At 36.4% G+C, this 26,894-nt stretch overlaps 2 protein-coding genes and 1 non-coding gene across 5 annotated transcripts; all 3 read right to left on the bottom strand.

The window, feature by feature from the left end:
* Window positions 1–355: 355 nt before the first annotated feature.
* Window positions 356–6,067, bottom strand: LOC103443860 (protein phosphatase 2C 51-like). 3 transcript variants are annotated; one of them, XM_029104537.2, is made up of 3 exons: window positions 5,180–6,067; window positions 1,283–1,388; window positions 356–996 (listed from the first exon to the last, which is right to left on the bottom strand). In XM_029104537.2, exons 1-3 carry the CDS (start codon window positions 5,903–5,905, stop codon window positions 992–994), a joined length of 837 nt encoding a protein of 278 aa, XP_028960370.1. In that variant the 5' UTR covers window positions 5,906–6,067; the 3' UTR covers window positions 356–991. The 3 variants fall into 3 exon arrangements, with proteins under 3 accessions (XP_028960370.1, XP_017190209.1, XP_008380981.2); XM_017334720.3 differs by having other exon boundaries at window positions 356–925; XM_008382759.4 differs by having other exon boundaries at window positions 356–891.
* Window positions 6,068–13,592: 7,525 nt separating this feature from the next.
* LOC103443868 (probable pectinesterase/pectinesterase inhibitor 34) lies at window positions 13,593–18,199 on the bottom strand. The gene is made up of 3 exons (XM_008382766.4): window positions 16,850–18,199; window positions 15,359–15,495; window positions 13,593–14,451 (listed from the first exon to the last, which is right to left on the bottom strand). Exons 1-3 carry the CDS (start codon window positions 17,854–17,856, stop codon window positions 13,754–13,756), a joined length of 1,842 nt encoding a protein of 613 aa, XP_008380988.1. The 5' UTR covers window positions 17,857–18,199; the 3' UTR covers window positions 13,593–13,753.
* Window positions 18,200–25,839: 7,640 nt separating this feature from the next.
* On the bottom strand, window positions 25,840–25,912 carry TRNAA-CGC (transfer RNA alanine (anticodon CGC)). Its single transcript has one exon. It is a non-coding gene; the product is annotated as a tRNA-Ala (tRNA).
* Between the last annotated feature and the right edge of the window lie 982 nt (window positions 25,913–26,894).

Below are 26,894 nucleotides of genomic sequence, written 5' to 3'. Positions count from 1 at the left end.
TAGAAGGGTGAATCGCATTACTCAAAACATAAACAAAAAATATATATATAACTAACCAAGCAATTGTAAATTGCCCCTTTTTTTAGGATCTACCTAAGGGTTTATTTACACTTTCTTAGTATCCCATTAATTGAAACAGCACACATTCTATGATTATATTGAATTAATATTGGAGTAATGAAATAGCCAAGAATGACCAAGATATATGAAAATTGACTTGCTTTCTTTGTGGGAGTCTTATTTTTATATACTGGGAAAAGGAGACTTTAAAGATGAGTTCTTGACTGTTTAAGTATAAGATAAATAACTTGCTTCTACTGTTGATAAATGGTAAACTCGCGGGAATAATTGATACTTTTACTGGAAAACATGCCGACTGATTTTGATTCTTTGCTTTTACTGTACGAATAACGTCTGAAGCATATGCTTCACATGTGGTGCCTGACTGGTGTGAAATCACGTGACTTCAACTCCAAAGGTATAAAGGGGCAAAGAAAATATACGTTAATTTAAGAAAACGTTCTATATTTACTATAAAATAAAATGTAAAATGTAAAATGCATGCTCGCTACAGCGAGCTGGGTTTTGTGAGGTCGACCACAATCACGCTAATGTTATCTCTGCTTCCCCGAGCCATAGCTAGGTCAACCAAGACTGCCGCTGCCTCAGATGTGCGACTTCCTACATTTAGGAGAACACGATGTTCGTCGTGAATGGATATTCTCTTCATTCGGCCACGAAGACACTTTTTAACAACCTGACATGCTACGTCGTTTGATATAACATCCCACAGCCCGTCACTGGCAAGGATGAGGAATTCATCCTGGTCGGTTCGCCTGGTCACCGTCACCTCTGGTCTTGATATCACATATGGCCTCAGGTAATGGTCACCTGCACCCCCAATCAATTTGAAACACCACCAAGTCTGAGAAATGTCCGAGCAATATTTCCAAATTAATCCAAAAGGGGATCCATTTGAAAATTAAATCAATCAACCTAATGGAAGTGAATGAGTTAGCGTAAAACCGAATGCAGTAACGTTCTAAGATTCATACAGCCGACCACTTCAGTGAGATAAAGTTTTGTTGTTATAACCTAATGCAGGTGAATGTTACAACTGTTAATAAAGCTAAATTTGGTTGTTCACTTGAATTAGGCTCCTCGATTTGCTTTGTCCAATTGCGAGGATTTAATTTGGCCCGAGATGCTTAGTGATTTTATTTATAATGCCGTTACTAAGAGATTTAGAGTTTATATCCCGCCGATTGTATAATGTACATACCTATTGATCTGGAAGTGGCAAGCACCCCAAGTACACGGCTTCCGTTCCAGTTGATGACTCTCCCACCTGCAGCTTCAATTCTCTTCAACTCATCCACTCTGTCCGGCTTATATATGCACGTAGAAATTAAAAACCATTGCATCAACAAAATAATAAATGTACTCAGCTAGCGGAATTAAATTTTAAAGCAGTGATGACTGTGTTTAGTTGAACTTAATAATAAAGTACATAGGGCTCTACTGGAGAAATTTTTCAGTATTAGGTAAGTTCTAAAACATAAATACATGTAATAAAATTAAGGGAAAATTAGGTTCACATCCTTCTTTTTGTTACTCCATTGATTAAAATCCTATTCATTTTCAATTTTTGATCAAGGTCCTTGGGTATTAATAACATCATTAATTATTTGAATAATAAAATATTTTTATTTTTAAATATATTCCTTTTGTGTTAAAAATATTACAATTAGTATATTTATATTTATGGCTAAATTTTTTATCATATATTTTTATTTTTAGTTTGTACCAATTTTTAATTTGCAAATATTTTTTAATTTGTACCAATTTTCTTTTCATTTTTAATTTGTACCCATATATTAGTTTCTTTTTGTGCCCATATTTTTTAAAGTTTTATTTGTGTTTGTACCCATGTGTATACCATCACGTGACATTGTATATTTAATCAATGATAGAAAAATTACATATGGTATATTTATGTTTTTTGCCTAAACTTTGTATCATATATTTATATTTTTAGTTTGTACCCACTTTTAATTTGCAACATTTTTTTTTTAATTTGTAGTATTTTCTTTTTAGTTTTATTTTGTACCCATTTATTAATTTCTTTTAGCACCTATATTTTTAAAAATTCATTTGTACTCATAATTTTTAATCTTTTATTTGTATCCTAATTTATTTATAATGTACCCATTTCTTATTTATTAATGTACCACTTTGTTATATGTGAAATGTACCAATTTGTTTTGTAAAATGTACCAATTTTTTTAACACTATGGATACATTATTTTGCCATTTATTATTTCTTATTTTTACATAGTTTTTATCCATTTATTCAATTAAAATGTTTGAATTTTTTTATTATAACCATTTCTAATAGTATTATAATGAGGGATTTTAAATTTATAGGATTATAAATCTCATAAAATATCAAACAATTAATGTCAAAACTATAAGAATATAAATATTAATAGTAATATAATGAGGTGTACAAAGTCAAGGGACCTTGATCAAACTTTGAATACTATTAAGGTTTTAATCAAAGAATGTTAAGGATTAGGGACCGCAATCAAATTATCCCTAAAATTAATTGGTTGCGCAAGAGACTTGTAACTTAAACAATTAAGAGCATAAATTCATCCTTACACCTGAGATCGTGTGTTCAATTCCCTCATCTCCAATTGTTTGTACACAAATTACATGGTGAAAAATATTTAACTCTCACCAATGAACTCTCTAAATGAACTCCTAGTCAAAATATGGGAAGGAGTTGAAAATTTTCATCTCCAATCTATAGATCTCCTAAATTTAAGAAGTGAGAAAGGAGCTCATCACATTATTATCGTTTTAATAATATTTTAAATAAAAAAACTTTATTCCTATTGGTTCACAATTACTATGACTCCCTCGATTAGAGAGGGTGATTGAAGTAAATTTTTTCAGGAAGCTCTTAAATAACTTTAGTCTTTTTTGTTAGATTTTGACTTGAAGGTACTGATTACTTTGTCTAATATCAAGACTACCTGCATCACATATCTCTAGCCAATAAGTTCAAACTGTAAGAGTATGAGTATGATTCTTATAAGTCTTGGGATAATTGATATTATAAAGAAGTCTAAATCTGATAAGGAATGCAGTCTTGAGAGAAGTTCCAATTGGTTTTGGAAAAGAACTTTGTGTTGGAACTTTATAAAGTCTCATGAATCTTTATGGTTTGTATGTCTTTGAATCCTAGTCCAATTCTGATAGGGAATGGACGAAGGAGCACTATATATTTATGGTTCAAACCACTGCTCTTGCGATTATTAGCTTATGTTGTTCTAAGTCCTATTGATTAGAGAAGCTATTGTGATCGTAAAAGAGGAGAAGGTTTCGAACACAGAGGCTGCAATGGCTTCTTCATTGGTATCGAACAATGCAGAACCAGGTTTGAGTTCCTGTCTCCTTAGAAATCAAGGTTATAAAGGTACGATCCTATAGAACAGATCTTGTTCAGGTATGTACTGGTGCAATTGTTTCTGTTTTCACATTCACATTACATACACGATCAAAGGGTTGTGATTTCGTTGATTAGTCCTTATGTTCTTGGCTGATGCGTTAGTCTATAAGTTTATATCTCCTATCTTACACAAACAATACAGCTTTATATACTCATTTGAAAGTTATTTTAAAATTATTATATTACAAATGCATTTAAGAGTGCTTCATGCACTATGTTATGTACTTCTTACAAAAAACACAAATTATGTGATACGTAAGAAGAATGTCAAACACTTTTCATGATTGACTTATATTTATTAAAATTTTATGGAATTTTTGAACTTTAATCCTTGAAAAAAATTATAATTCAATAAAGACCTGGTGTTTAATTGGATATTGATTTTAGTCTTCTAATGTGTACTTAAGTTATTTTAAAATTATTATATTACAAATGCACTTAGAGTGCTTCATGCACTATGTGTTGTACTTCTTGCAAAAAGCACGGGTTATGTGATGTGTAAGAAGCACGTCAAGTGCTTTTTTCATGATTTACTTATATTTTTATTAAAAATTTATGGAATTTTTGAACTTTAATCCTTGAAGAAGATTAAAATTCAATAAAAACCTAATATTTGATTGGATATTGTTTTTAGTTCTCTAATGTGTACTTAATACAATTTTATATAATATTTTTATTTTAATATTTAATAAAAATCTTATTTAATATCATTATATTAAAATTAAAATTATTTATTATTATACACATTTTAATTCATTATATTTATTTTACTTTCTCTAATTAGTGTTCGTATCATAATATATTTTACTAAATTAATGTACCGAAATATCTATACCTAAATATATTATAGTGAATTAATGTCATATAAAAAAATTTACAAAAACATAAGTGTATCGTAAAATTTCGTACCTAAATATATGATAATAAACTAATATATCAAAATGTTTATACCTAAACATATTATACTAACCTAGCATACCAAAATACTCGTACCTAAATATATTATAATAAATTAGTGGCACGTAAAAAAAATATGCAAAAACATGTGTACCAAAAAATCTTTACAAAAATATTTTCTTATATAAGATACTTACCATAATGAGATTTAAAATTCATAATATTTTCATAAAATTTAATTTATGAACACCATAAAATTATAAATAAAAGAAGAGACATTTAATATACTAGCATTAAATAAAGTATAAGCACTAAAATCAATTTTTAATCTTGTATAATATATTTTTTCTAAACTTCATATTATTTAAGGATTAAAATCTAGTTTTTTTTTTAAATTTATTTCAAAAATACTTTCATCAAACACATTTTAAAAAACTCTTCCAAACGAGCTATATTTTCTATCTTTCTGTTCAATTTTATAGTCAATATTATGCAATATTTCCACTCAACAAGGCATCCTATCTTGCAACATATACAATGGGATGTGAATTTATACTAATTTCAAAATATGGAACAGAATTGTTGCCATGAGTTCTACATCTTTTGGGGCTTATTTACTGACACTAATTATATTTTTTTTTGTTGGATACTAATTAGTTAAATGTACGATGCATATAGTTATAACAAAGCACTTAAAATCAATGAAAATCAACTACAATGTCATCGTTGTCACAGATACATACATAAAGTTTGGTAACTACGCACCTTATGGTCATTGGACAAGGCCAAGGCAACACCACCTCTCGACAAAACAGCCCTAGAATCGCCACAATTGGCCACCACCACCTGCTCCTCCATCACCAAAGCCACCACCGCTGTCGCCCCAACCGTCCTCGCCGCTGCAATATCACTCACCTCCACATCCATTTTCTCAAAACACCCCTCCATCACCGTCTCCCAATCAATCGCATCACCTTTAGTCCCTTCCATTTCCACCACCTCCGCCACCACCTCATGCATCCTCTCCCTACAAGCCCCAGCCACGTCAGCCCCACCGTGCCCGTCATACACCCCGTAAAAGTCAGACTTCCCAAACCCTACCTCCGCTCTCACTGCATCTTCCATCTCCTTCCTCATCCCCTTCACCGAGACGATGCCATACCCTCCCCTCTCTTCCGAACCCTCACCACTCCTTTTCTCTCCGCCTTCATCTGATCCGGCCACGGATCCACTAGACAACACGACGTCATTTTTCGATGCCGAAAATGACACCGACAATATCTCCATAGAACTCCCAACATCTTTCTCTTGTTCCTTCAACTCCAATGTCTTGCAATCTTCGGAATCATGTTTCTGGCCGCTGCCGCCGGTGATCTGCACCTGGATCTTCTTCGCCTGACACGTGTACTTCAGTCGTCGGACTCTGAGTCGTTGTCGCCGGGCATTCTTGGTCTCGATGACGAAACTCCGTGGCCTCATCTTTCCATTCATTCCCCAGCCTGAAAGTGAAGGGCTTCTTTTAAATTAGATGAAAAAGCTGAGAGGCGTAGACCAGCTTCTAATCTCAGCCGTTGATTGTTTTCACGGCAAACGGATGATCGCCAGGCATGCTTTGTGCGGACCACTGGCTTTGATTTTATGAGAGAGACGTGGACGGTGTGGATGCGATCCTGGACACGTGGAACGATGGACGTGCCGCTAGTGATTCTGTATTGGTAGGAGATCTTTTGGTGCAGGGCGGGGCCTACCTGCTGTCGCTAGAAAATGTGTACGTGGCGAGCCGTGAGGGGATGGGGTGGTGCCTCTCCTTTACTTTTCTTTTCTATGTTTTTGCCTCGCTGACAAGGATGTTGACTTGTGGAAAAATGTAGCAACACGTGTCCTCGTTAGATCTCGTACCTTGTGTCGTTGCCGATTGTCGTGTACCGGTTTCTTTGGTTTGAAATAAGGACTTGGATTGTCTGCTCTCCCATTTCGGTACCTTTCTCGTGCCCTTCTGTTTTGTGTGATCACGGTTAAGTCATGTTAATATTTTATATTATTTTTTTATAAAAATAATAAAATAAAAAGAAATAGTAATATAAAATGTTGACGTGGCTTAACCGTGACCACAAAAACAGGAGAGTACGGAAAGGGCACCACAATTAGAGGGCAAACAATCCAAGTCCTTGAAATAATACCATGTTTTTGGTTAAATAAGGGGTTTAAACTTTAAACAACCAAAACAAAACTAAGAAATAACACGAGAACAAACAAAACGAGTCATTGAGATCCCCGAGCAATCATCCATAAACACGATCCAAATCCACATATAGGAGGATCACGAAAAATATAAACCCAGATCTTTGTAGCTCTTACTAGCTAAATAATCAACATAAGAAAAAATTTCTCGAAAAGTGTGATGGTTAAGGATTTCAATATTCTACTTTTTTAGCGACTTTATGAGCACAAGATTTATTCATGATGGATCCTCCATTGTTAGCCCAATTTTTATATATAAACTCATCAAAATTATTATGCCTAATTTAGTCACATTGCCTCAAAGCGAAAAGGCCTATGTTGGGGTTTAGGGAGGTGATTAGACTTGAGATAAATTAAGGAAGTTATCCAAGAGTTTTGTCAAGCCTACTAATGTGGTACCTAATCATATGGTATCTAAACTAGGTAAATAGTGGTGAGACTTAGTTTTAGAGAGGTGGTGCGCCTCAAAGCGAAAAAAGGCCTATGTTGGGATTTAGGGAGGTGATTAGACTTGAGACAAATTTTGAGACGAAAGTGGTGAGACTTAGTTTTAGAGAGGTGGTGCACATATGCCTCCGAAAAAAGATTCCTCCAAGCCAAATTACAAACACCTTTATCAATCCCTCAAGTGTTGGAATCAAATGAATCTTAGCCCTGGATCTTGGATTAGCCAGGGGAAAAGAATCCTCGCCGGATCATTTTCCTGAGGATTCTGTGATCGTGATCGTTTATTGTACATCATGCGGTAATAAATTATTTTAAATTCAAATTTTAAAATTAAATATAAATAGTACCTAACGAAAAATGATCGCACTATGTATGATGAACAGTCATGATCATAGGATCTCCGAGATCCCAAGGAAAAGGATCCATCCACCGGATCCTTTCCTTATCCAGCAAGGAACCCTAAGAGTCTAACGGTTAGTTTGCTTTTAAAATGCAAAATAGGTTGGGTGATGAAGTTTTATCTTATAACCACACGTAAGGCTTAGATTAGAGAGTGTGTTGTAAGGCTTGGATTGAATTAACAATTATTAGTGTATTTGAACAGCTTGTTGATAAGCTTGTACTACACCAATGGAGGAATCCAATGTGAATGAATCAATGAAATCATCACTGCAGTAGCCGCAACGTTTTGCACTGTACATTCTCTGATTATTCCTTTGTGACTCGTCAATTTCTTCTTGCTACAACCAACAATTTCTTGGCTGAATTTAACACCAACCACTCGTTTATTAGTCCAAGTAAACTTTGGACCAATAAAGCCCAAAGCAAGTATAGAATTTTTATCCATTGAATCTTTGAATTCGTTCAATCTAGATAAAGGAACTCATCCTAATTTATCGTCAATAAAAAGATTCTTATTGAAATCCCCCACCAACAACCAAGGCAACTGGTGACAACCAACAACAAAATTTAGATACTCCCACAACCTTGCCCTAAGAGCGATACAAGTGCTAGCATAAACAGCAGTAAATGCCATGGATTTTGACTGCCATCATTAAGAAATAATTTGAACGGTGGTGGCCATCACCTCCAACCTTAATCTTGCATCCTTCCAAAGCATCCACAGCCCTCCAGAGAACCTAACAGCGTCCACAATCTCAAAACACGGAAACCCAAGAGCGTCCCTTACACCATCGCCTTTGTTCTTCGTGGAAACCTAATCTTTCTTTTTCCGGATAGCCCTTACTGGTATCAACATATTTCTCATTCAACATCTCATCAGCCATATTAAGGACATTAAATCTTGATCCCTTCCCTTCCCTGAAATTATCATATCACCTCCTTCATGGTCTGCTTTCCTGTGATGTGACTATTATCATCTTTCTCATTCAACAACTTGATGGTCAGCGCATTACTCCAAGGATGACATAGCTTCTCCAAAGCCTTATCAGAGAACATGAATTTAGGCTCCTTTTGACCATGAGACACAATACAACGTGCCGATTGGATTGCATAAGCTTATCTTTGAAACTAATTTAGCTTTGGGTCCAAAGATAGCCCAGCTATATTCTTCAGCAGGACCATCACTCCATTAGTAGCGAAGTCATATATTCTATTATGGGGGGTCAATCTTAAATATCTATAAAATTAAAGTGAAAAAGGAAAAAAATTACGAAAGCTTATATAACAACACAATCATAGGTTGAAAACCCGTTGAAGACAATTTTAAATGTATAATGTATGTTAATTTCTACATGTCTAATATGACATGATTAGACATAAATTGCATAATTAGGGTTAGTAGTTAGCTAATTAGTGATTGTTGACACAATCGAGGGAAAAAAATACAAATGGTAAATTTCATTCATATCTTTGAGGATAAAAGTCAAGAAATCAAAGTATCATACTTTTCAATGGACCAGAAGGGTCAAAACCACGTTTTGATTAAAAAAAATTTTTTTAAAAAAACTAACGAAAAGTAAAAAAAAAACTTCCCTTTTAATGAAAGGTCATTTTTAAAGGTATAATGAATAGTGACAGGTAAAGATAAAAATGTGGTTTTTCGTTAAAAATGAACAGTACCTGAAGTGTTTTGTTAAAACTCCCAAAAAGAACAAATAGAACCAATCAAATAACAAAAACTTGGAAGTGAGAAGGTTCTAAGCCTTCATTGGCTTGACCAGTGATTCCCACCAATACGCCTATTTGTTAAATACATTGTAAAAGATGAAGAAAATGAAGAATTGTGTATGAAGATTTACAGAGAAGAAAGACAAAGAGAATGAAAGAAATGTTTGAGACCTTTCAGATTACTTTTCATAAAAATGTAAAGGTTTACAAGATATGCTATATATAGCCTTTTACACTTTGACAGCTCAACTCTAACTAACTTTTAACAACTCAGCTAACTACCAACATTTCTCAACTATATTTAGCTGACATGGCACACACTCACAGTCTATTTGATGTCTACACTTATCTTCCCCCCTCAATCTCAGCTGGGTGTACCAAGCTTGAGATTGCAGCGATGTTTAAAGAAAGCTAAACCAAAGTTGAACAACAGCAACCCTCTCAATTGCACAATCAATCTCTTCGCGGTGGTTCTATCAAGTCTGATACTCCAAAGACTTCTAAAGACTTCTAAGTTCCTTGTTTTCACCAAAAGATGGGAAAATGGAGTCTCCTCTCCACCAAAGGATGTCACTTGCCCAACAAGTAATGCCAGTAGTAGATGGAGAATTTTACAATCCCCTGCAAACCAAGCCTTTCAACAGCTACAACTCTAATCAACTAATCTTTACAGAAAACATGGCTTCGTGCCCACAAACTTCAATCAACTAATCTATACAGAAAGCACAGAGAGCTAAACATGTTATCAATGTCATTCGACTCATTTTCTGCATCATAACCATATCATCTTCTATATCATCAACCACAACTCAAATAGTTTCCTCTTTGTGGACTTCTCTTCAAGAAAATTCACAAACAACTTGCGTCTCGGTAAGGCACCATCATGTTTAATAGAATCCCTTATTAAAGGAGTGTGATTTGCCAGATCATTCTAAGAACACTTAACGTTATACAAACTGAAAAACTTAAGCAAGTGAACCAGTGGATTGAAATCATGACACCCTTCCTCTGCCTCTAACAAGAGCTTCACAAAAAACATCCTTCTATAAAGGAGTCGTAGCACACCCTCATGCCAGTATACAAATTCTTACGGGATTACCCTTCGTGGGATTTACCATCAACATCTCATTCAACATTGGCTTCAGCCTTTAATATTTACAAACAGAAAATTAACAAACTATAGTGTGACATCAGCCTTAACTATAGTACCATAGGATCGCCCTTTGTGGATTTTACCAGAAACAACTCCTTTTAACAATGGCATTGGCCTTCACAATTTTAACAAAAAAAAATTAACATCTATGTAGGATTACCCTTTGTGGGATTTACCTACTCATAACACGAGATTACCCTTTGTGGGATTTACCGTCAACAACTTCTTCAAACTTCATCTTTCTCTAAAACACATATACCCGAACTTATGGTAGATACATGCTAACAACTGAGCTGGTTAGACTCAACATTATAGGCTGTTATAAGCTTCTGAAGAATTCAAACCCAATAAAGAGACAGTAGAATTTCAGTGAGCCAGAGAGACAGAATTGGACACCATAAAAATTGCACAGTTCATGATTCGAAAATCCAGCATACCAAATGAAGTCCATGACAAACACTGATCTTGAAGCAATGAAGAATCTTGACCCCATATATAAAAAACAACTTGAAGAACCCAGAAAAGATGCATTAGAAAGATGATTTCATGCTTTTAAATCTCAACATCTCAACTTAAATGGCTTATTGCCCATAACAACAAACTAATTGATTTACGCAATACTAAAAGAATCAAAGCAAGTAACTGAGAAACTTAACCTTCACCTAAAACTTTTGAGTTGGGCATTTCGTCATGCATCTGGGCTGCACATAGGTCTAAACTTTCATAAATTGATGACCAGATGTGATTCTTAACACCGCACCATGCCCTGAGCAAAACCCATCAAATTCAATCCTCAGCTGCAACAAATTCCGAAAACCCAGAAAAACACGTGATAACCCGATGCTTTTCAAGAATCTCATCATTGAATTCTCTCCTTAATAAAGATCACAGCAGTAAAGTGCTTCCCAACAACCCCGAGATACAAATAAACGGCAAAAGGATCAGAGCTTTAATGGACCCATCAGAGTCAACCAAGATGTTTCCAATGGCATGATGTCGCCATGGAAGCGTCTGTGGCATGAACGGATTGCAGAGAGCAGAAGGTTATGAACTGCATGACCACCCAGAGACGGTGCTTAGCGGTGGTGAGGTTGGCGCCATCTTCTTTCCTTGTATCAAGAACTCGATGAAAATCTAAAAATTTCCCGAATTCAAGAACCGAAACTTCAAGAACTAAAAAGAAAAACAAATGGCGACTTCTCTTTGGCCTGAAGAAAAAATTTTGACGACCCAGATTTCACCGACAATCTCTGTTCATAGCCCAGACGAAAAATCAACCAAGAAGTTACAGAAAGATTGCGGAAGCACTGAAGAACTTGACAGAATTTCTATTAAAAATCAAAATAGAAAATAAAACTAGAAACCGATGAAACTAATGAAAAACGGAACCACCAGAATCTATGGCGTGAGCCTGGTGGCTCTGATACCATGTTAACTACATTGTAAAAGATGAAGAAAATGAAGAACTGTATATGAAGATTTATAGAGAAGAAAGACAGAGAGAATGAAAGAAATGTTTGAGACTTTTCAGATTACTTTTCATAAAAATGTAAAGGTTTACAAGATATGCTATATATAGCATTTTACACCTTGACAGCTCACCTCTAACTAACTTTTAACAACTCAGCTAACTACCAACAGTTCTCAACTATATTTAGCTGACATGGCACACACTCACAGTCTATTTGATGTCTACACTTATCACTATCCGTATAGGCATCAGACGCATTAGTTCAAACTGAAAAGGAAGAAAACCAGGCTCTCCACTCAGCGCCGTCGGCCTTGCCGCCGCGGATCAACCAGGTTCCACAGCAGACGCCATCGCAGCTTAGCCACTAAAATCTCCTTTTTGGTATTTCGTTAACAAGACTGGTTGATAAAGGTTTCTTTTCTTCTCGAATCTTTCATTAAAGTTTTTTAACAAAGCACCAACAATGTCCACAATACACGAGTTTTAACAAGATTGGAAGTAATAAGCTGAAAATACAAAACTAAAGCGAATAAAAACTACACAAGCATTAAGCTTCCATTCCAATTGCTAAAATCATTATTTAGCATTAGAATTTTCAAATCATATCAAAGAATACAAAAGGCCATATACCATTCACCAAAAGAAAAAGAAAGTAAAATAATACTCAATATACATGATGTTTTGAACCATATCAAAATTTGGGTAGTGAACATCCTTATGGGAAGAGCCATGTGAGAATTTGGTGCTTGGTGGCAAAAAATGGATAAAAAGTTCGAAAGTCACATTCACATCAACTTGACTCAGTCATCTCCCACCACCACCACCAGCAGCACCGCGTGAGCTGGCCATGCCCTTTGCATTTGGTCTTGGGAATGGAGGGTACCCATCTAGATCTATCAATCTATCCCTGGCCAACCTTCACTTATAGGAGGGACCAAAGAAAGGGGCACGTGGTTTGACCTAAATACAACGACAAAATATTACTTGCACAGACAATATAATTCACCATTAGTCACTAGCTAGCTTTATGCAATTTGTCCACCCCAAGAAATCGGCCTTTAAGGTGGGTTTTCCGAGCGAATGGTGATTTCTAACAAGACATGCTTCACTCATTTCTCACTTCGTTTGACAAAATTTGCAAGGAAACGGGAAAATATTATCCGGGACAATCAGGCCGTTCAGCCGAGCAGATGGGGGATGTTTGTGCCTGCAGTGGACAATCACATAGTCATGTCGTCCATATTTTTTAATCCCTCAGGAAACCGGGGTAGATTTATGACAACTTAATTGGCAGTGGTTGGCCGTGTTAATGAGATAAACTTAGCACCAATGAAATATCACCGTTGTATTAAAGTTTAACACACAAAAATAGTACTGGACTTGAGATATAACTACAATGAAATCTCCATGTTGGCGGCCATAATTGCAGGTCACTAAATTCGAAAGACAAAAAAGTAAGTTACACGTAATGGACGCATTACATGCAAGTTTCTCTCTTGTACAAGAAGAAACCGCATTTGTGGAGTTGTGGCTAAGTTTCATGGTATTTCCATTTTGATGAAATGTGTTTTATAGTTTCGCTATATATAATCTGAGCTGCTTCGAGGAAGGTCAGATTCCTGGCTCTCCCAGCACAATTTGTTCTCCAAATCGTCACGACAGCACCGCCACAAACACTTCAAATCAAAATCCAAGGAACCATATAAAAGTGGCAACGACTACAAGGAATCATTGAGTTAAATGACCAAAAAGAACAAAGCAACTTATTCTCTTATATAATGTTAAAAAATATACAACAAAAATAAACAATAACTATATTCTTACAGTTACCAAGGGTAAAAAGAGCATTTATCCACTAATGCATGGTTTGGGCCATGAATTACCGCTTGAGTGTAATTTAGAGTGATAGATCGGCCAAGAATGCCACCCCGGTGGATGGCAACCACGACGAACCGTATATAAACTGTCGCACGGTGAACCTAGCCGCCTCCACCTGGGATGTAATGACGCGATACCCCGGCCAAGTTACCCGTTTACCTATCGCTCCGCCGGGGCCATAGTTCATGTATTCACCATAATATAGCGTATCGAGAGCAAAAGTGGTATTCCACTCAAGCCATCCATGTGGATGTACGTGATCACCAATGAACGATAACATGTACACTGCCCTAGAGTACAGCTTCCACGGACGGCCTAGATACGTTGAGAAGTTACCCTTTGATCCCTCGAGCTCTGGAGTGGCGAGAATCCGGCAAGCATGGATTGAAATGCCCGTGTTCTGATTCGGGTCCTTTCGATTTTGGGCAGTGATTGTGTTTTTTTGGAAGGCCATGGGCTTGCGAGCGTAGATGCTACAGTTTTGGAACACTACGGCCGCATTGCCAAAAATGAAGTCCACTGTACCGTAAATGTCCGTTTCACGGATGAATTGACGATTCGAGTGCACGTAAAATGTGTCTTGGTATCCGATGATGTTGCAAAGGTAGACCACGGCATGGTCCGCCCCAATTCGAAGGGCAACGGCTTGGTGCTTGGCCGGTCCGGCGTAGTTCTCGAACGTTATGTCACGTGCAATAAAACCAGCTCCGGTGGCAGCTGTGGACCAACAAGAAATAAATTCAATAAACCATATTTCTCTATTCACCTATAAAATATGGCTATGAAATATGGCCATTGACTAGTCACCTACCTCCAATAATGTGATTTGTCTTGCTTTCAACTATTGTGGGTTTGAAATGACGAAAACTACTAATCAGTTTCTTTATATGATGCTAACCCTAAATTCCCAAATTAGTAAGCTTACAAAGCCTCCAATGGAATAATTTAGATGCCACCTATTTGCAGTAAAAAGTGGAAGAAAACGGCTAACATAACATCTTAACAATAAGAGAGGAACTTTCATGCAACGTGACTTTCTATTATGCGAAAGGGTTGTGCTATCCGCACACCTATTTTTACTTCTCACATACTCCTTATTAATTTTTATTCTTTGATCTTTTTTAATTCATTCAATCCAACGACTGCAAATTAAAAAGATGTGTATGAAGTAAAAAAAAAAAGTGAGAATAGCACACCCTTATGCGAAATTATAAGCTAGTGACCGGTTTGCCTTAGGATTGTGTCGGAGGAAATAGTTTATGCCCACCCATATTTAAAGCTCATCTTCGATTGTTATTGATTTATTCAATCTAAAGCCAAAAACAAAACTAAATGAGTACAAAGTGAGTGAGTGAAAATCACTTCCCAACTTTCTAAAGTAGGTAGGCTTCCCTTGTTGGGAGATGGGGTTGGAAAGGTAATTTGAGGCTATGAGGTCAGACAAACATCACCAAGTTGCATGAGGGTGAATGGTTTCTGTAGCCTAACAGACCACGTGCAAGTAGAAACGCATGTCGTGCATGGTAATGAATGATGTGGCCCACATGTTTACGGTGACCACAGAGAAAGAGGACAGTGATTCAAAATTACAACGTGAAAGACGACGGTATTTGACGGAACTTACCGAAGGATGCAGTGTGGAATGTGGTCAGGTTCTGAGAGACGCTTTTCCCGCCGGTGATTACGGTTTTGCCCTTCCCGTCTCCGACGAACATCAAGTTGGTCTTCTTCCTCCCCACCTTCAAATTCTTCTCTTCGTACCTAAAATATAAACATGTAATCATCCTTAATAGTTTACCGAAAGCCGAAAAATGAAAACCAACTAACGACAAAAACTTGATAGTGTTGGTAGATTAAATTATTAAGTGTCAAGGAAGGAAGATCCATGAGGATTAAACCCGCATCATAGTGCATATGCGTTATTGTTTTCCGTCACTATAGTAAAATGTTGTCCGTGACAAAAATTTACTTATATAAAAAATGTCACATTTCAGTATCACAAGTCATTTACATGATCATATATAACAATAGTTAACTTGAAATATTGTCATCGTAACATTCAAATGCAGGAAAATTCCACTCGAAATTCACATGCATACATACATTTTGAACTATCAATGGGGATTCTCTCCGGATGCTCTGGATCCTTCAATTATGGAGTTGAAGAGAGAGAGATGGAGAAGAGGGAAAAAGATGAACATAAAAATATGAATAGAAAAAGAAATGAACAGAAGATGATGAAAGAAGTTGAACAGAAGATGAGGGTGAAAATAAAGGATCGGGATGGAAGGGATCGAAGAGGAACCTATTCGTTGAACTATGAAGTGCATGACAGCAGAGTAAAATTGATGACCACACAAGTCAAGTAGGTGTCACATTACATGCAAAAATCCAACGTGTACTGTACAGTTAGTATATGGATGTGTGTCATGACTTGCGACCAATCTCCACCGACAACCACCCCACACACAACATAACGAAGATAAAATAAAGAATTCAAATTCCATGGACGGGCACCATATTAATTAAAAACATGACATCACTTATCAGTTTCAAAGAAAACAAGGGGTATTTTCGTAAACGTGATTTGTAGAGGAGGAGAGAGAGGGGGGGGGGGAGGTGGGTGGAGGGAGAAGGATTAATAAGTTCTCTCACATGATTATGGTTGTGTATGGTAAGAGGGAGCTCGCTCAAGTCAATGCTACAGTCGATACACACAAGGAATAACAGAAAGTTTGGAGAAAATTCTTTTCACCGACATAATGTTAATCTAAAGCAACTAAATAACATCGGATGCCAAAAAGTAATTAAACGAAAAAGGGGAAAAGTAGTCTTTAGATGAAATCTTTTTCAAAAAGAGCCCTCAAAATATATAAATAATGTTATTTAGACAGATAAAATTGGCTATATTAGCGACGCACTCGCACGAATCACAGCTATCGAATTTAAATACAATGTTATGGTCCATCTTATAATTGCGCTAAAAGAAAATTCAACTTCAATAGCGAGTATGAGCAGTATGGTGTGTCTAAATAATTGAACGAAAAGAAAGAAAAAAGATGGAAGGAATAGAAGTACCAAAGTGAAACAACTTTATGGAGTGAGTTCTAGTTACCTTCCTGCCCTGACGTAAATAATTGTCCGACGAGAACTATACTCCGGCGCCTTTTTGATCGCCTCGGCGATCGTCTTGTACGTCCCATTGCCGTCTTTTGACACGATAATATCCGCCTGTATCTGCCATACCGGCACCGACAGCAGCCTCCTCTCCCTCCTTCCTAACCACTTCGGAAAATCTCGCGAGACGTCAGCATTATCCCCCATTATATCACGCTCCATTTCTGAATTCCCCAACAACCTCCTCCGCTTGTTCTGTATCGGCACCCCGGAGAAATCGTCGCCTGCGACCGCCGAGTAAATCGCGAGGCAGTTGCTCACCAGTTCTGACAAGTCCTTGAGCCGCTGGTCCATCTCGTTCTTGACGTCGCCGCCCTTGATTTGCGCAAAACCCTCCCCGCACGTGTCCTGGTTCGTGAGCGCCGCGCTCAGCCACGTCCGGACATCTTGTGTGGACGAGGACTCCACGCCGGGGGCGACGGAGGTGAGGGCCCGGGAGAGGGCGTCTACGGAGTCGTCGAGGAGCTCGAGGCAGTCGTCATAGGCGGAGCGGGAGTGGGGGTCCATCTGGCGGTAGGAGAGGGAGGAGGAGAGGTAGAGCGCCTTGCTGAGTCGCTGCAGAGTCATGTTGAAGGAAATGTGGACGAGGTCCTGCTCCGACGCGGCGTTGGAGCCGGGGAAGTCGAGGAGGGAGTCGACGCAGAGGGAGGGGAAGCGCGTCTTTGCGCACGCGTTTGAGATAGCCTGCGTTGGCTTGCGGCGGAGGGCGGAGGAGGCGGCGGGGTTTGAGGCTTTGGATTTTCCGACGATGAGTACCACCGCCGAGACGGCGGAGGCGAGGATGAGTGCCACGGCGAGGAGGAACATTAGGATGAGCTTGTTCTTGCGGCTGCGGCCGTTGGAGCAGGAGGATGACGTGGCAGTTTGTGGGAGTGATGGGTTTTCCGCCACGTAGAGACTGGGGGAGCCTCCAGGGTCAGACGGCTGGAGTCTGCCGTAGCCCATTTCTCTTTAGGTGCAGAACTGAGAGTGGAAAGTTTACGACGTTGTTAGGACTAATGGACAGCTCGCTCTGCTGCAGCTAAAAGACTGAGGGAGGCAAGAAAGAAGATCGAAGAAGTGTGGGGTTTTAATATAGAGTGGGGGCTCTATATATATATGATTGGGAAATTAACTCATTTTTTAATTAGGTTTAAAATCTAAACAATATGAACTAAGTAGGGACGTGGGAGAATAAAAGAGGTTGTTGTGAGGTCGATGTCGAAGAGGGGATGAGCTGGCTGCAACTTTCATCTCCACAAACTTACCAAAAATAACTTAACACGAAACGTTGCGATAATGTTGTGCCCGTGGTATGTAAATTATTCTTCGCATAATTTATAGAGAGACCCAAAACCCAAAAGAGGTTTTTTACTCCTCTTTCTTTCTATCTTCCTTCTTCTTTGTTTTTAAATTTTTACTTAATTTTGGGTTTAATTGATTAATTTATTTGAATATTACTTTGACAAGTGGAGTATCTAGGAGGGTCAAAATCGTTATCAAAATTGAGTGCTGCACGCAGTGCATGCATTTGCAAGATTTTGTTTGCATGATTCTCTTAGCTCTTAAGCTAACTGTATGCTAAGACTAGTGCTTCTTGCTCTTTTTCCTTTATGCTATGTACCTAGAGAATCCAGTTTCAACAAGAAATATCACTTGTTTAAGGCTTCTTGCTAGCGAAGTAAATTTTTCACTACAAACTTTTAGAGTAGATCAATGTTTAAACTAAATATGAATTAAGGATTGAAGCATTTGACCGGGCTCCGAAGATGAATACCAAAAGAACTTACATGATGCACCATCGACCTCAAACAGCTTAATCAGGCTGGTATGTATAAGTTATATGGTTAAATTAAACGGCTGGATGTGCATTAGTTATTATATTGTATATTTGTATTAATTAGGGGTTTAAGCATTGTTGAACTTTTAAGTTTTAATCCATTTGTACAAAAGAATCACCTTTCTAGGCTTTTAGCTAGCTGTATAAAGGTTTCAATTTCCCTTGGTATTATTAACTACAAGCTCATTTTTATCTAGTAATTAAACTTTTGTCTTTGTATATTTTAGAAGTTTCAGAAGGGGCTAGGTAGTTTTGTTAAACAATATATACTGAAAGAGTCAGACTCAGTCAAAAGTTCCCCACAGTTTAGCATATATAATAATACTTTGTCCATATATCCGAAACATGCATGCGCCCCTTGTTTTCAAATGAAAACTGGTATAGTGAGGACATAGATCCTCTACGGATCCATGCATCCTAATTCTAGGAATCTACCAATCTAGACAATTGAAATTTGATCCAACGGCTATAAATATGGGCACACTTTAAAAATTATAATAACTTTAACCGTTTGATCAAATTTCAATAATCTGGATTAGTGGATCCTTAGAATTAGGATGCATGGATCCGAAGAGGATCCATGTCTGTTTAGTGGTATAACTTTTTATGAAACTAATTTAATTATTTAGACTTCTAATAATATTCGGAAGGACCTAATATCAAAAAGTAATATATGCGGAAAAGTCAAATTAAAAACAAAAAATGAAGGGTTGGTTTGGTATTGCTGTGCTTTAAAAAACAAATTGCTTCTGCTGTGTTGTGAGAATAAGTAACTGAGAAATAAAACAGTAGAGTGTTTGACAAACTTTTTTATAAAAGTGCTTTTGGAAAAAAAAAATAGCAGTATGATAGTGTTTGGTAAACTTTTATGTAAAACCGTTATGACTGTGTGAAATGACCAAAAAATGTATAATACTAAATATGCCATTAATTTAATTTTCTTAACAAATAAAGGTGAATTACTAAACATACTTTATTTTTTAAAATAAAAATATTTATAAATTTTATCTTAAATATTTATAATTAAGAAATTAAAAAAAAAAATTTACATATGAGGATAAGACGGTCGTTTCATCCTCTCCAGTTCATCTCTTCCGTAGTCACACCCTATTCATAAACAAAGGCATCACGAACTGAAATCACATCCGCTTGCACAATTGAATTCTTTGATTGAGCTGCTCTTTCTTCTTAATTGATGTTGCTCTTTCCATCTTTTCGTTTCGGTTTTAGATTTGATTTTTGTTTTGGATTTTGATTTTAGATTGATGCTACTCATCGTTTATCTTGTAGTTTAGGAACATAGGTTGAAGTGTTGGATTTGTTATGGGGATTGGATTAGCAATTCTTAATTTAAGGACTTAGATGGATATCCTTTTTCAACCAACAAATTGAGAAATGGGGGAGATAGAAAGGTTTCGCAATATATAAGTAACCCAGCAAAACCAAAAGAACCCCACCATGGTTTCACAATAATATATCTCTATCTCTCTTCATTTTAACAATAATCGACAAACAAACGATCACCCTCCTGAAATTTCTCAATCCTTACCTACCTTCGTACCCTTCCCCTCTCTCTCGTTTTTCGTCCCCTGTATCGAAAAACACATCTCATTTGACAAGGAGATCACCTTGCAGCTCGGAACGTTTGCAATTGACTCATTCCCATCCGCTGTTTCGGTCCTCCAAAACAATTTGAATGTCGTTTTGTTGATTTTGGATCGAAGAAAAATGTTTTCTTTGTCTCATTGCATCTTCGTTATTGTATCTTTGAATCAAAGGATCAGTGTTTGTTCGGTGCGATGGTCAGGGTCAAATCGTCATCGTCAATCAGATTGAAGTTTGCAACCCGACGTATTACCAAGTTCATTTATTTTTATTGTTCCTCCTTGTTTTACCCAAATAAGTTGTTTTGTTGAAGTTGTTATTTCCAGCTTCTAGTTTTTAGCTTTTTTTCACCTATAACTTGGAAAACTGATTTAAAGTGTTTACCAAACACTTAAAATGCTTCAACTTTTTTTCATACCCATTTTTAAAAAAAGTTAAGCTAAGCCAAACCAGGGAGAACTCTTGAAGTATAGATTTATGTCAATCCAGCAAAACTTGTTGGCAATATTTTTAAAACAACTAAAATTACTTTTGATGAAATTTTTTTTATAAATAGTTTTTAATAAACATGTAAGTAAATTTTGAAGAAAAAAAAAAGCACTTGAAGTATTTTTTACAAGAAGTACATAATTGGTAATTCTTGCAGGAAACACTTCAAGTGCTTTGGAACCCAAAATCGTTTTCAATCATTTAAATCTAAAATAGAATTTTCCGAGTGATAGATTCATGACGTAGCTGTTTGTAGATTTTGCCAAAATACATATTGGAGCTAATGTATGTAGTGACATGTATATATAGATCGATGTGATGCTGGCTTCCACATCAAATTGATCTTCTCCTTATAATATTGTATTAATTAATAACAATATGAATAGGACTAATACGTACCTTTTAAGGGTTTGATAACCAAAAAGTGAGATGAAACACGATGATGATGATGGTAACACGTTAAACCTCTTCGTCTCCACGACGTACGTTCTCTTACAGTAAGCAGAACAATATGCATCCACAGAGTCCACGAATTGACCACCGACTACTGATGAGGACTACTGGTGTTTAGCCGTTCAGGGTTTATTCGTTTGGTCCGATTTACACTAGGGTTACCTCCTAATTACCAATACATAACCATATTCATATGATGGCGGATAAGTAAAATCAATTTTTTTACAATTTTTGGCACATGTTTTTGTGGAAATCACGTCATAATATATTTAACTATCCGTATGTTTATCTTTTATGTCTTTCTTCAAAGATTATGCCTACAAAAAAAAAAAAAAAAAAAAAAACCCAAATATGCAATTATATGATTGTTGGATTAAGGGTTTAGGGCTTTTTTTAAAAAAAAAAAAACCATATTCGTCCATTTTCTCTTTACTACAAATAAATGTCTTAACGGTTTTGGATTTGTCTAATTTTTTAGAAAAATGATCTATAAATGATAACCTAAAAGATAGACGGTTTAGATTCTTGAAACACATTAGGAAGTGGGCTCCCAAAAAAACGTTTGTCAAAAGTTATGCTTTTTAGCCAAAATAGTCTCTAAGATTTGCATAACTCATTATTTTGGTTCCTCAGATTTGAAATCAATAGAAGTGATCCCTTGGATTGTCCACCATCAATTATTTTGGTCCTTCTGTGAAACATTATGTTAAATAAAGATCAAAATGATAAAAATACCCTTAGTTCAATAAACAATAGGTCAAAATGATTTGGCAAAAATTGAGGATATTTTTGTCATTTTATGCTTATTTAATGGAGATTGTTCACGGAATGGCCAAATGGACAATCTCAAGGACTAAAGTGAAAAGTTATGCAAATCTCATAAACTATTTTGGCTAAAAAGTCCAAAAGTTATGTATAAAGGTAGCGTCATATGTGTGTGTGTCTACAAATATAATGATAATATGTAAGGGTTTTTGGTACAAATTAAATGCATTTACAGTTGTCGACCCTGCTAAGATTTAAATCGTAATACCCACCCCTATATTTTTCACATTTAGTATGAAAACGAACTATGATCAGTTTTATAATTATAACTTAACCAAAATAGGTCAAAGCTAAGATTGCTTTCATAAATTAATTTCAATTAAGATGTTATATTAATTAGATTTTCTCATGCTTTCATAAATTAAATTCATTTAAGACGTTATAAATTTAATTATATTTTCTCATTCAAATTTCAATGCCCAACTCCATGATGTAGGCCTTTATATATATACCCACTTTTGTGAAAGCAACTCAATAATAAACCAAATAATAACAAAATGGATTGTAGATGTGGGGAGCTTGTGCCAAGATGTGCAGTTACAGGCAAAAGAAGAAAAGGGACTCAAAAGGTGCATGATTGATTACCCGATGAGGAAGGCAAACCATTTGGTGGTGAAGAAAAAAATTGGGAAAAAGCAATCTTTCACGATTTTGGAGAGGCCCGTGACATTAATTTATATATTTAATAAATAAAACTTTAGTAAAATTGTAATTTAAATCTGTGCAGCACTAAAAATCTAGTAAGCGAGGGTTATTATAATAGGAAAGAGAGAAAAGAAAATATGAATTTTTTATCATTATTTTGTGGGCTTAGCGTTCAATTAAAATATGGAGCAAGTTAACTTGTTTATAGTCATACCACCTCACGGACTCACGGGCACTGACACCGGAACGTTCTGTGCAAATGATATCATGTTTTGTTTAAGTTCTGTTTTGTATGATTATGTTTTAGCATGTTACGCCCCACATTAATATACTCATGTCATAAAAATCGATCTCTTAAAATGAATTAGTGTCATCATACACATTGAAACTATAGTCAAATAAACATGGGTCCTACTAAAATTCACCAATAGTGTTCATCTCAAAATTGTATAGTAACTGTAGTATATACTATGCTCTGAAGCATAAAGTTTCCAGTGAGATTCACCGACAGTGTTTATCTCAAAATTGTATTTAATTTACAGTATGCTTACGAAGAATATTATATTGAGTATTATCAATGAATAATTATTTCGATTTAAATACGTCCTCTACGTAATTAGTTGTATATGCAACTGGAAAAAAATGATTTGGCTGCCTACGAAATCCAGTAGGGATCCGTGGAAAGGGAAAGGTTTGACCAGATTGATAAAATTTGAGGAGAGTGGTCACACTCACACCAAGCGAAGCTTACAAGGCAAGAGATTGAAAGCCATGCTGCCATGCTGCCATGCAACTGCATGTGCCTAATTATATGAAGGTAGGGAACACAGGGCCTCTTGCTCGCTTCGTAATCACATGGTTTGTTTAATTTTGGTTTCTAATTAACGTATCTCTGCATACACGTTGATTTATCATTATTTGGAGCCATGCACTGATTAATGCTACAGCTCCTCTAAGCAATGCTTGACAAAACTATTCATCAATTATGTTTTTTCAAAATAATTTACTCGCCATATGTATGAGGGTTCAAACGCTAACTAGTTAGTAACTTAATACGGATCTAACCATTCATATGAGTTTACTTCACAAAATACTCTCATAATCTGAATCGCTCATTTTTTTTATTATTGTTGTGAGCATTTCACTATTTGTCAACAACACTGTATTCGTTTATTTATCATGTTACGGTTAAATAACTTAGTTAACGTCGGACGCTTTTGTATGTATGCATAAATGAGTGTCTCATATATAGTTAGGCTTTCTTTAAAGAGCATCGACATGGACATGGGGGAGCTATCCACATGCTTCCCTAACTAAAACAGCGCACTATGATCCGTTGTAGACAATCATACATGCATCATTTTTTAAATTGTATACACCAATTATAATTTTATATATAAATTCGACACACAAACACATATAACACACATATATAAGAGGGACGTCATAATCATATTCATTAAACCAAACTAGGATTTCTAAAAGCAACAGGAGTTAATTAAAACGACATGACTTTCCCTACACGTAGGGACATTTCACAAGAGAAAAATGATAGAAAACAACTTCCACCCCTCGTTTTCACTTTTGGCTAGATATATAGGTAAATCACAGATCAGTCACAGGCCAAGGATTAAGCTAATTAACTTCCATATAACTAGGATTAGTCTAATAAAGTATAAGATAATGATAATCAAGATTTTGTTGCGTTCTTGTTGCTGCCTTTCGTGTTTTTTCACACCGACAAATATACTAATATAAAGTTATGAATGATTGGCCAAGGAGACGTTGTTGTTGTTGTTCTTTTTATTTTTTTTTCCTAGTATTTTTGGTTTGAGAGCACGCACTACAAGAAATTATGGTTTGCTCTACAAGTGTTTTTCCCACGAATCAAATTTTGTTGGCTAAAGTGATTTTACTCGACAATTTTTTTCAATTGGAGGGCAAAGCTGGTCAACATTTAAGTTGTACTCAAAACCTTGATGCGACGGAAGAGAGACGTAGGGCAAAGTGAAACTTGTCATGCAACGTTTTGGTGCCAGGAGGGGAAAATGGTGCGTAATATCTGAAGATTTGCCTGATAAAATTGAGGTTCGTCGGCTAAGTTAACTTTGCCCGGTGCCCCAGTTCATAAGTCCAAGTGTGTTTATAGTTGAACAAAGGCCCAAAATGATGTGTAAAAAAACCCACCGACGAAATCTTTGCTCAACGAACTCCTGCTTTAGGAGACAAACTTTTCTTTTGGCAAATGCTTTTTTTTTGTTTGTACTGACCTCAAATTTAATCCAAAATACATTAAAATTTGTACCGTCTTTAAATTTTATGATAAAACCGCTAGCATCACTTGAAAAATTATATATAGACAATCGATTGTACTAAGCATTGAAACACAAAACGTTGACTAATATTATGTGCAAATGGAAACAGAGAGAGATGGTATTGGATACAATTGGATACAATTGTAAGGCACCTGTCCACTATGTCGATCGAGAGATATCAATATCAAAGACATTGAGAAATTGCGATGTTTGTGATAAGTAGTCATACAAACCACATGTTATATGGTTGTCGTTTATACGTTTAGTCACCTCTCTGGCCTCACCTTTGCCTATTACGGGACGAGAAAAAGGAGAAAAAGAAGATGGAGGGATCATGCATGGCCCATGCATGTTGAGTTAATGGATGGAGGGGACATAGTGGAAGTTCTTTGAGGAGTTTGGAGTCTTTGGACGTTGTATGACAAAAGTATTATAATCTAGGATAATGTTAGAGAGATAAACTTTTAAACTAAATTTGCAAATCAAATGATGCGTCACCAATAAGAAATAAGCATGTTAATAAGGGGTAAAGTAAATAGTATCATGTTTGATTTTTTAGTGTAAAAATGTGATTTTTCGTTAAAATAAACAATACCGCGGGCTTTTCGTTAAAACTCTAAAAAAAAAAACCCTTTCATGTGACAAACTAAGAACGTAGATGGGCGAAACTCTTGTATCTGTTTAAAATTATATTGTGGGCTCACAAAGCCCAAAATCAGAAAAAGAGAGTGCTGAGCCCAGATTGTTTAAAAAATAAAATTATAAGGCAAAAAAGGTTGGAGGTGCGGGGAATCGAACCCCGTGCCTCTCGCATGCGAAGCGAGCGCTCTACCATATGAGCTACACCCCCGATTGATGGTTCTTTTATTAGTCATCATATTTAAATTTAATAATTTCCACGCAGAGTAAACTTTGACAAGCTAAAACGACATTTTTACTGTTCATATTTTGGGCGTGAAGCGTGAGGGCGGTGGCCATGGAGCCAGCTGAGACAAATATAGCACCCGCAGTACTCATGAGGAGTCAATCACAAAAGAAGATCATCAGCTTCCGAGTCTAAGTCCGGCTTCACGCTTGTTCCGTTTGCCGCGGTTCAGCCGTTACATCGTTATTATCGTGGGAAGATGCTCGGTTGGCCTAGCTCACATATTATGTTGCTTCTCTAATGTTGTTTGCATAACAGCCTATGGGCCCTGTCTGATACGTTCGCGTTCGTGACCAAAATAATAGGAGCTAAGATATCAACACTTCCCTCTATTTCATCCAACATATTTTCGACTTGAAGGAGCGAAAACTAGAATATCTTATATATCGCACACATAATTCTCCTTGATCACAGAGTTGCCTCTGAAAATTTACCAACTCAACTACAATTAAAAGAAAACCACCAACAACTGCTTCTGTTTTGGACTTGTTTATGTTCAATGTTGCTTCTTATGTTGCAGGCATTGCATATGCATTGGCAAAGCTACGGGGATGAAATGATGATTTCCTTAACCGTTGATCCAAACGCAATACCTGATCCTGAGAAGCTGTTGGACGATTTAGAGGAATCGCTTAAACTCATTTGTCACGCTGTCATGGAAAGAGGGCTCACTGCGGAAGTTGTCTAGCGCGAAAGGTGGCGTGCAGTTTGTTGTGACTAGAGAGTAGAATCAGCAGATGACCTAAGCTTTCTGTTATGCGCATGGAGTATTGCCTTTCTGTAGGTGTTTGTGGACACAAGTGCAAACACAGCTCAAACAGCTGCATGGGAAATGTGATTGTCCTTGCTATTGTACGCCATGTAGTCGGCTCAACTCCGGTGCGATGTTTTTCTTGATTGAGCATTC

This window comes from Malus domestica, chromosome 01 (genome assembly GCF_042453785.1).
Source record: "Malus domestica chromosome 01, GDT2T_hap1".
In the NCBI taxonomy this organism is placed as follows: Eukaryota; Viridiplantae; Streptophyta; class Magnoliopsida; order Rosales; family Rosaceae; genus Malus; species Malus domestica.
This window is presented reverse-complemented; position numbering and strand designations above follow the sequence as displayed.

Coding starts and splice junctions, on each gene's coding strand:
- LOC103443860 (XM_008382759.4), bottom strand. CDS start 5,905: ATGAATGGAAAGATGAGGCCACGGAGTTTCGTCATCGAGACCAAGAAT. Junction 1,389..5,179: donor CCTTGTCCAATGACCATAAG/GTGCGTAGTTAC, acceptor TGCATATATAAG/CCGGACAGAGTGGATGAGTT. Junction 892..1,282: donor TGCCACTTCCAGATCAATAG/GTATGTACATTA, acceptor TTGGGGGTGCAG/GTGACCATTACCTGAGGCCA.
- LOC103443868 (XM_008382766.4), bottom strand. CDS start 17,856: ATGGGCTACGGCAGACTCCAGCCGTCTGACCCTGGAGGCTCCCCCAGT. Junction 15,496..16,849: donor ATTTACGTCAGGGCAGGAAG/GTAACTAGAACT, acceptor TTTATATTTTAG/GTACGAAGAGAAGAATTTGA. Junction 14,452..15,358: donor ATTCCACACTGCATCCTTCG/GTAAGTTCCGTC, acceptor GTTGGTCCACAG/CTGCCACCGGAGCTGGTTTT.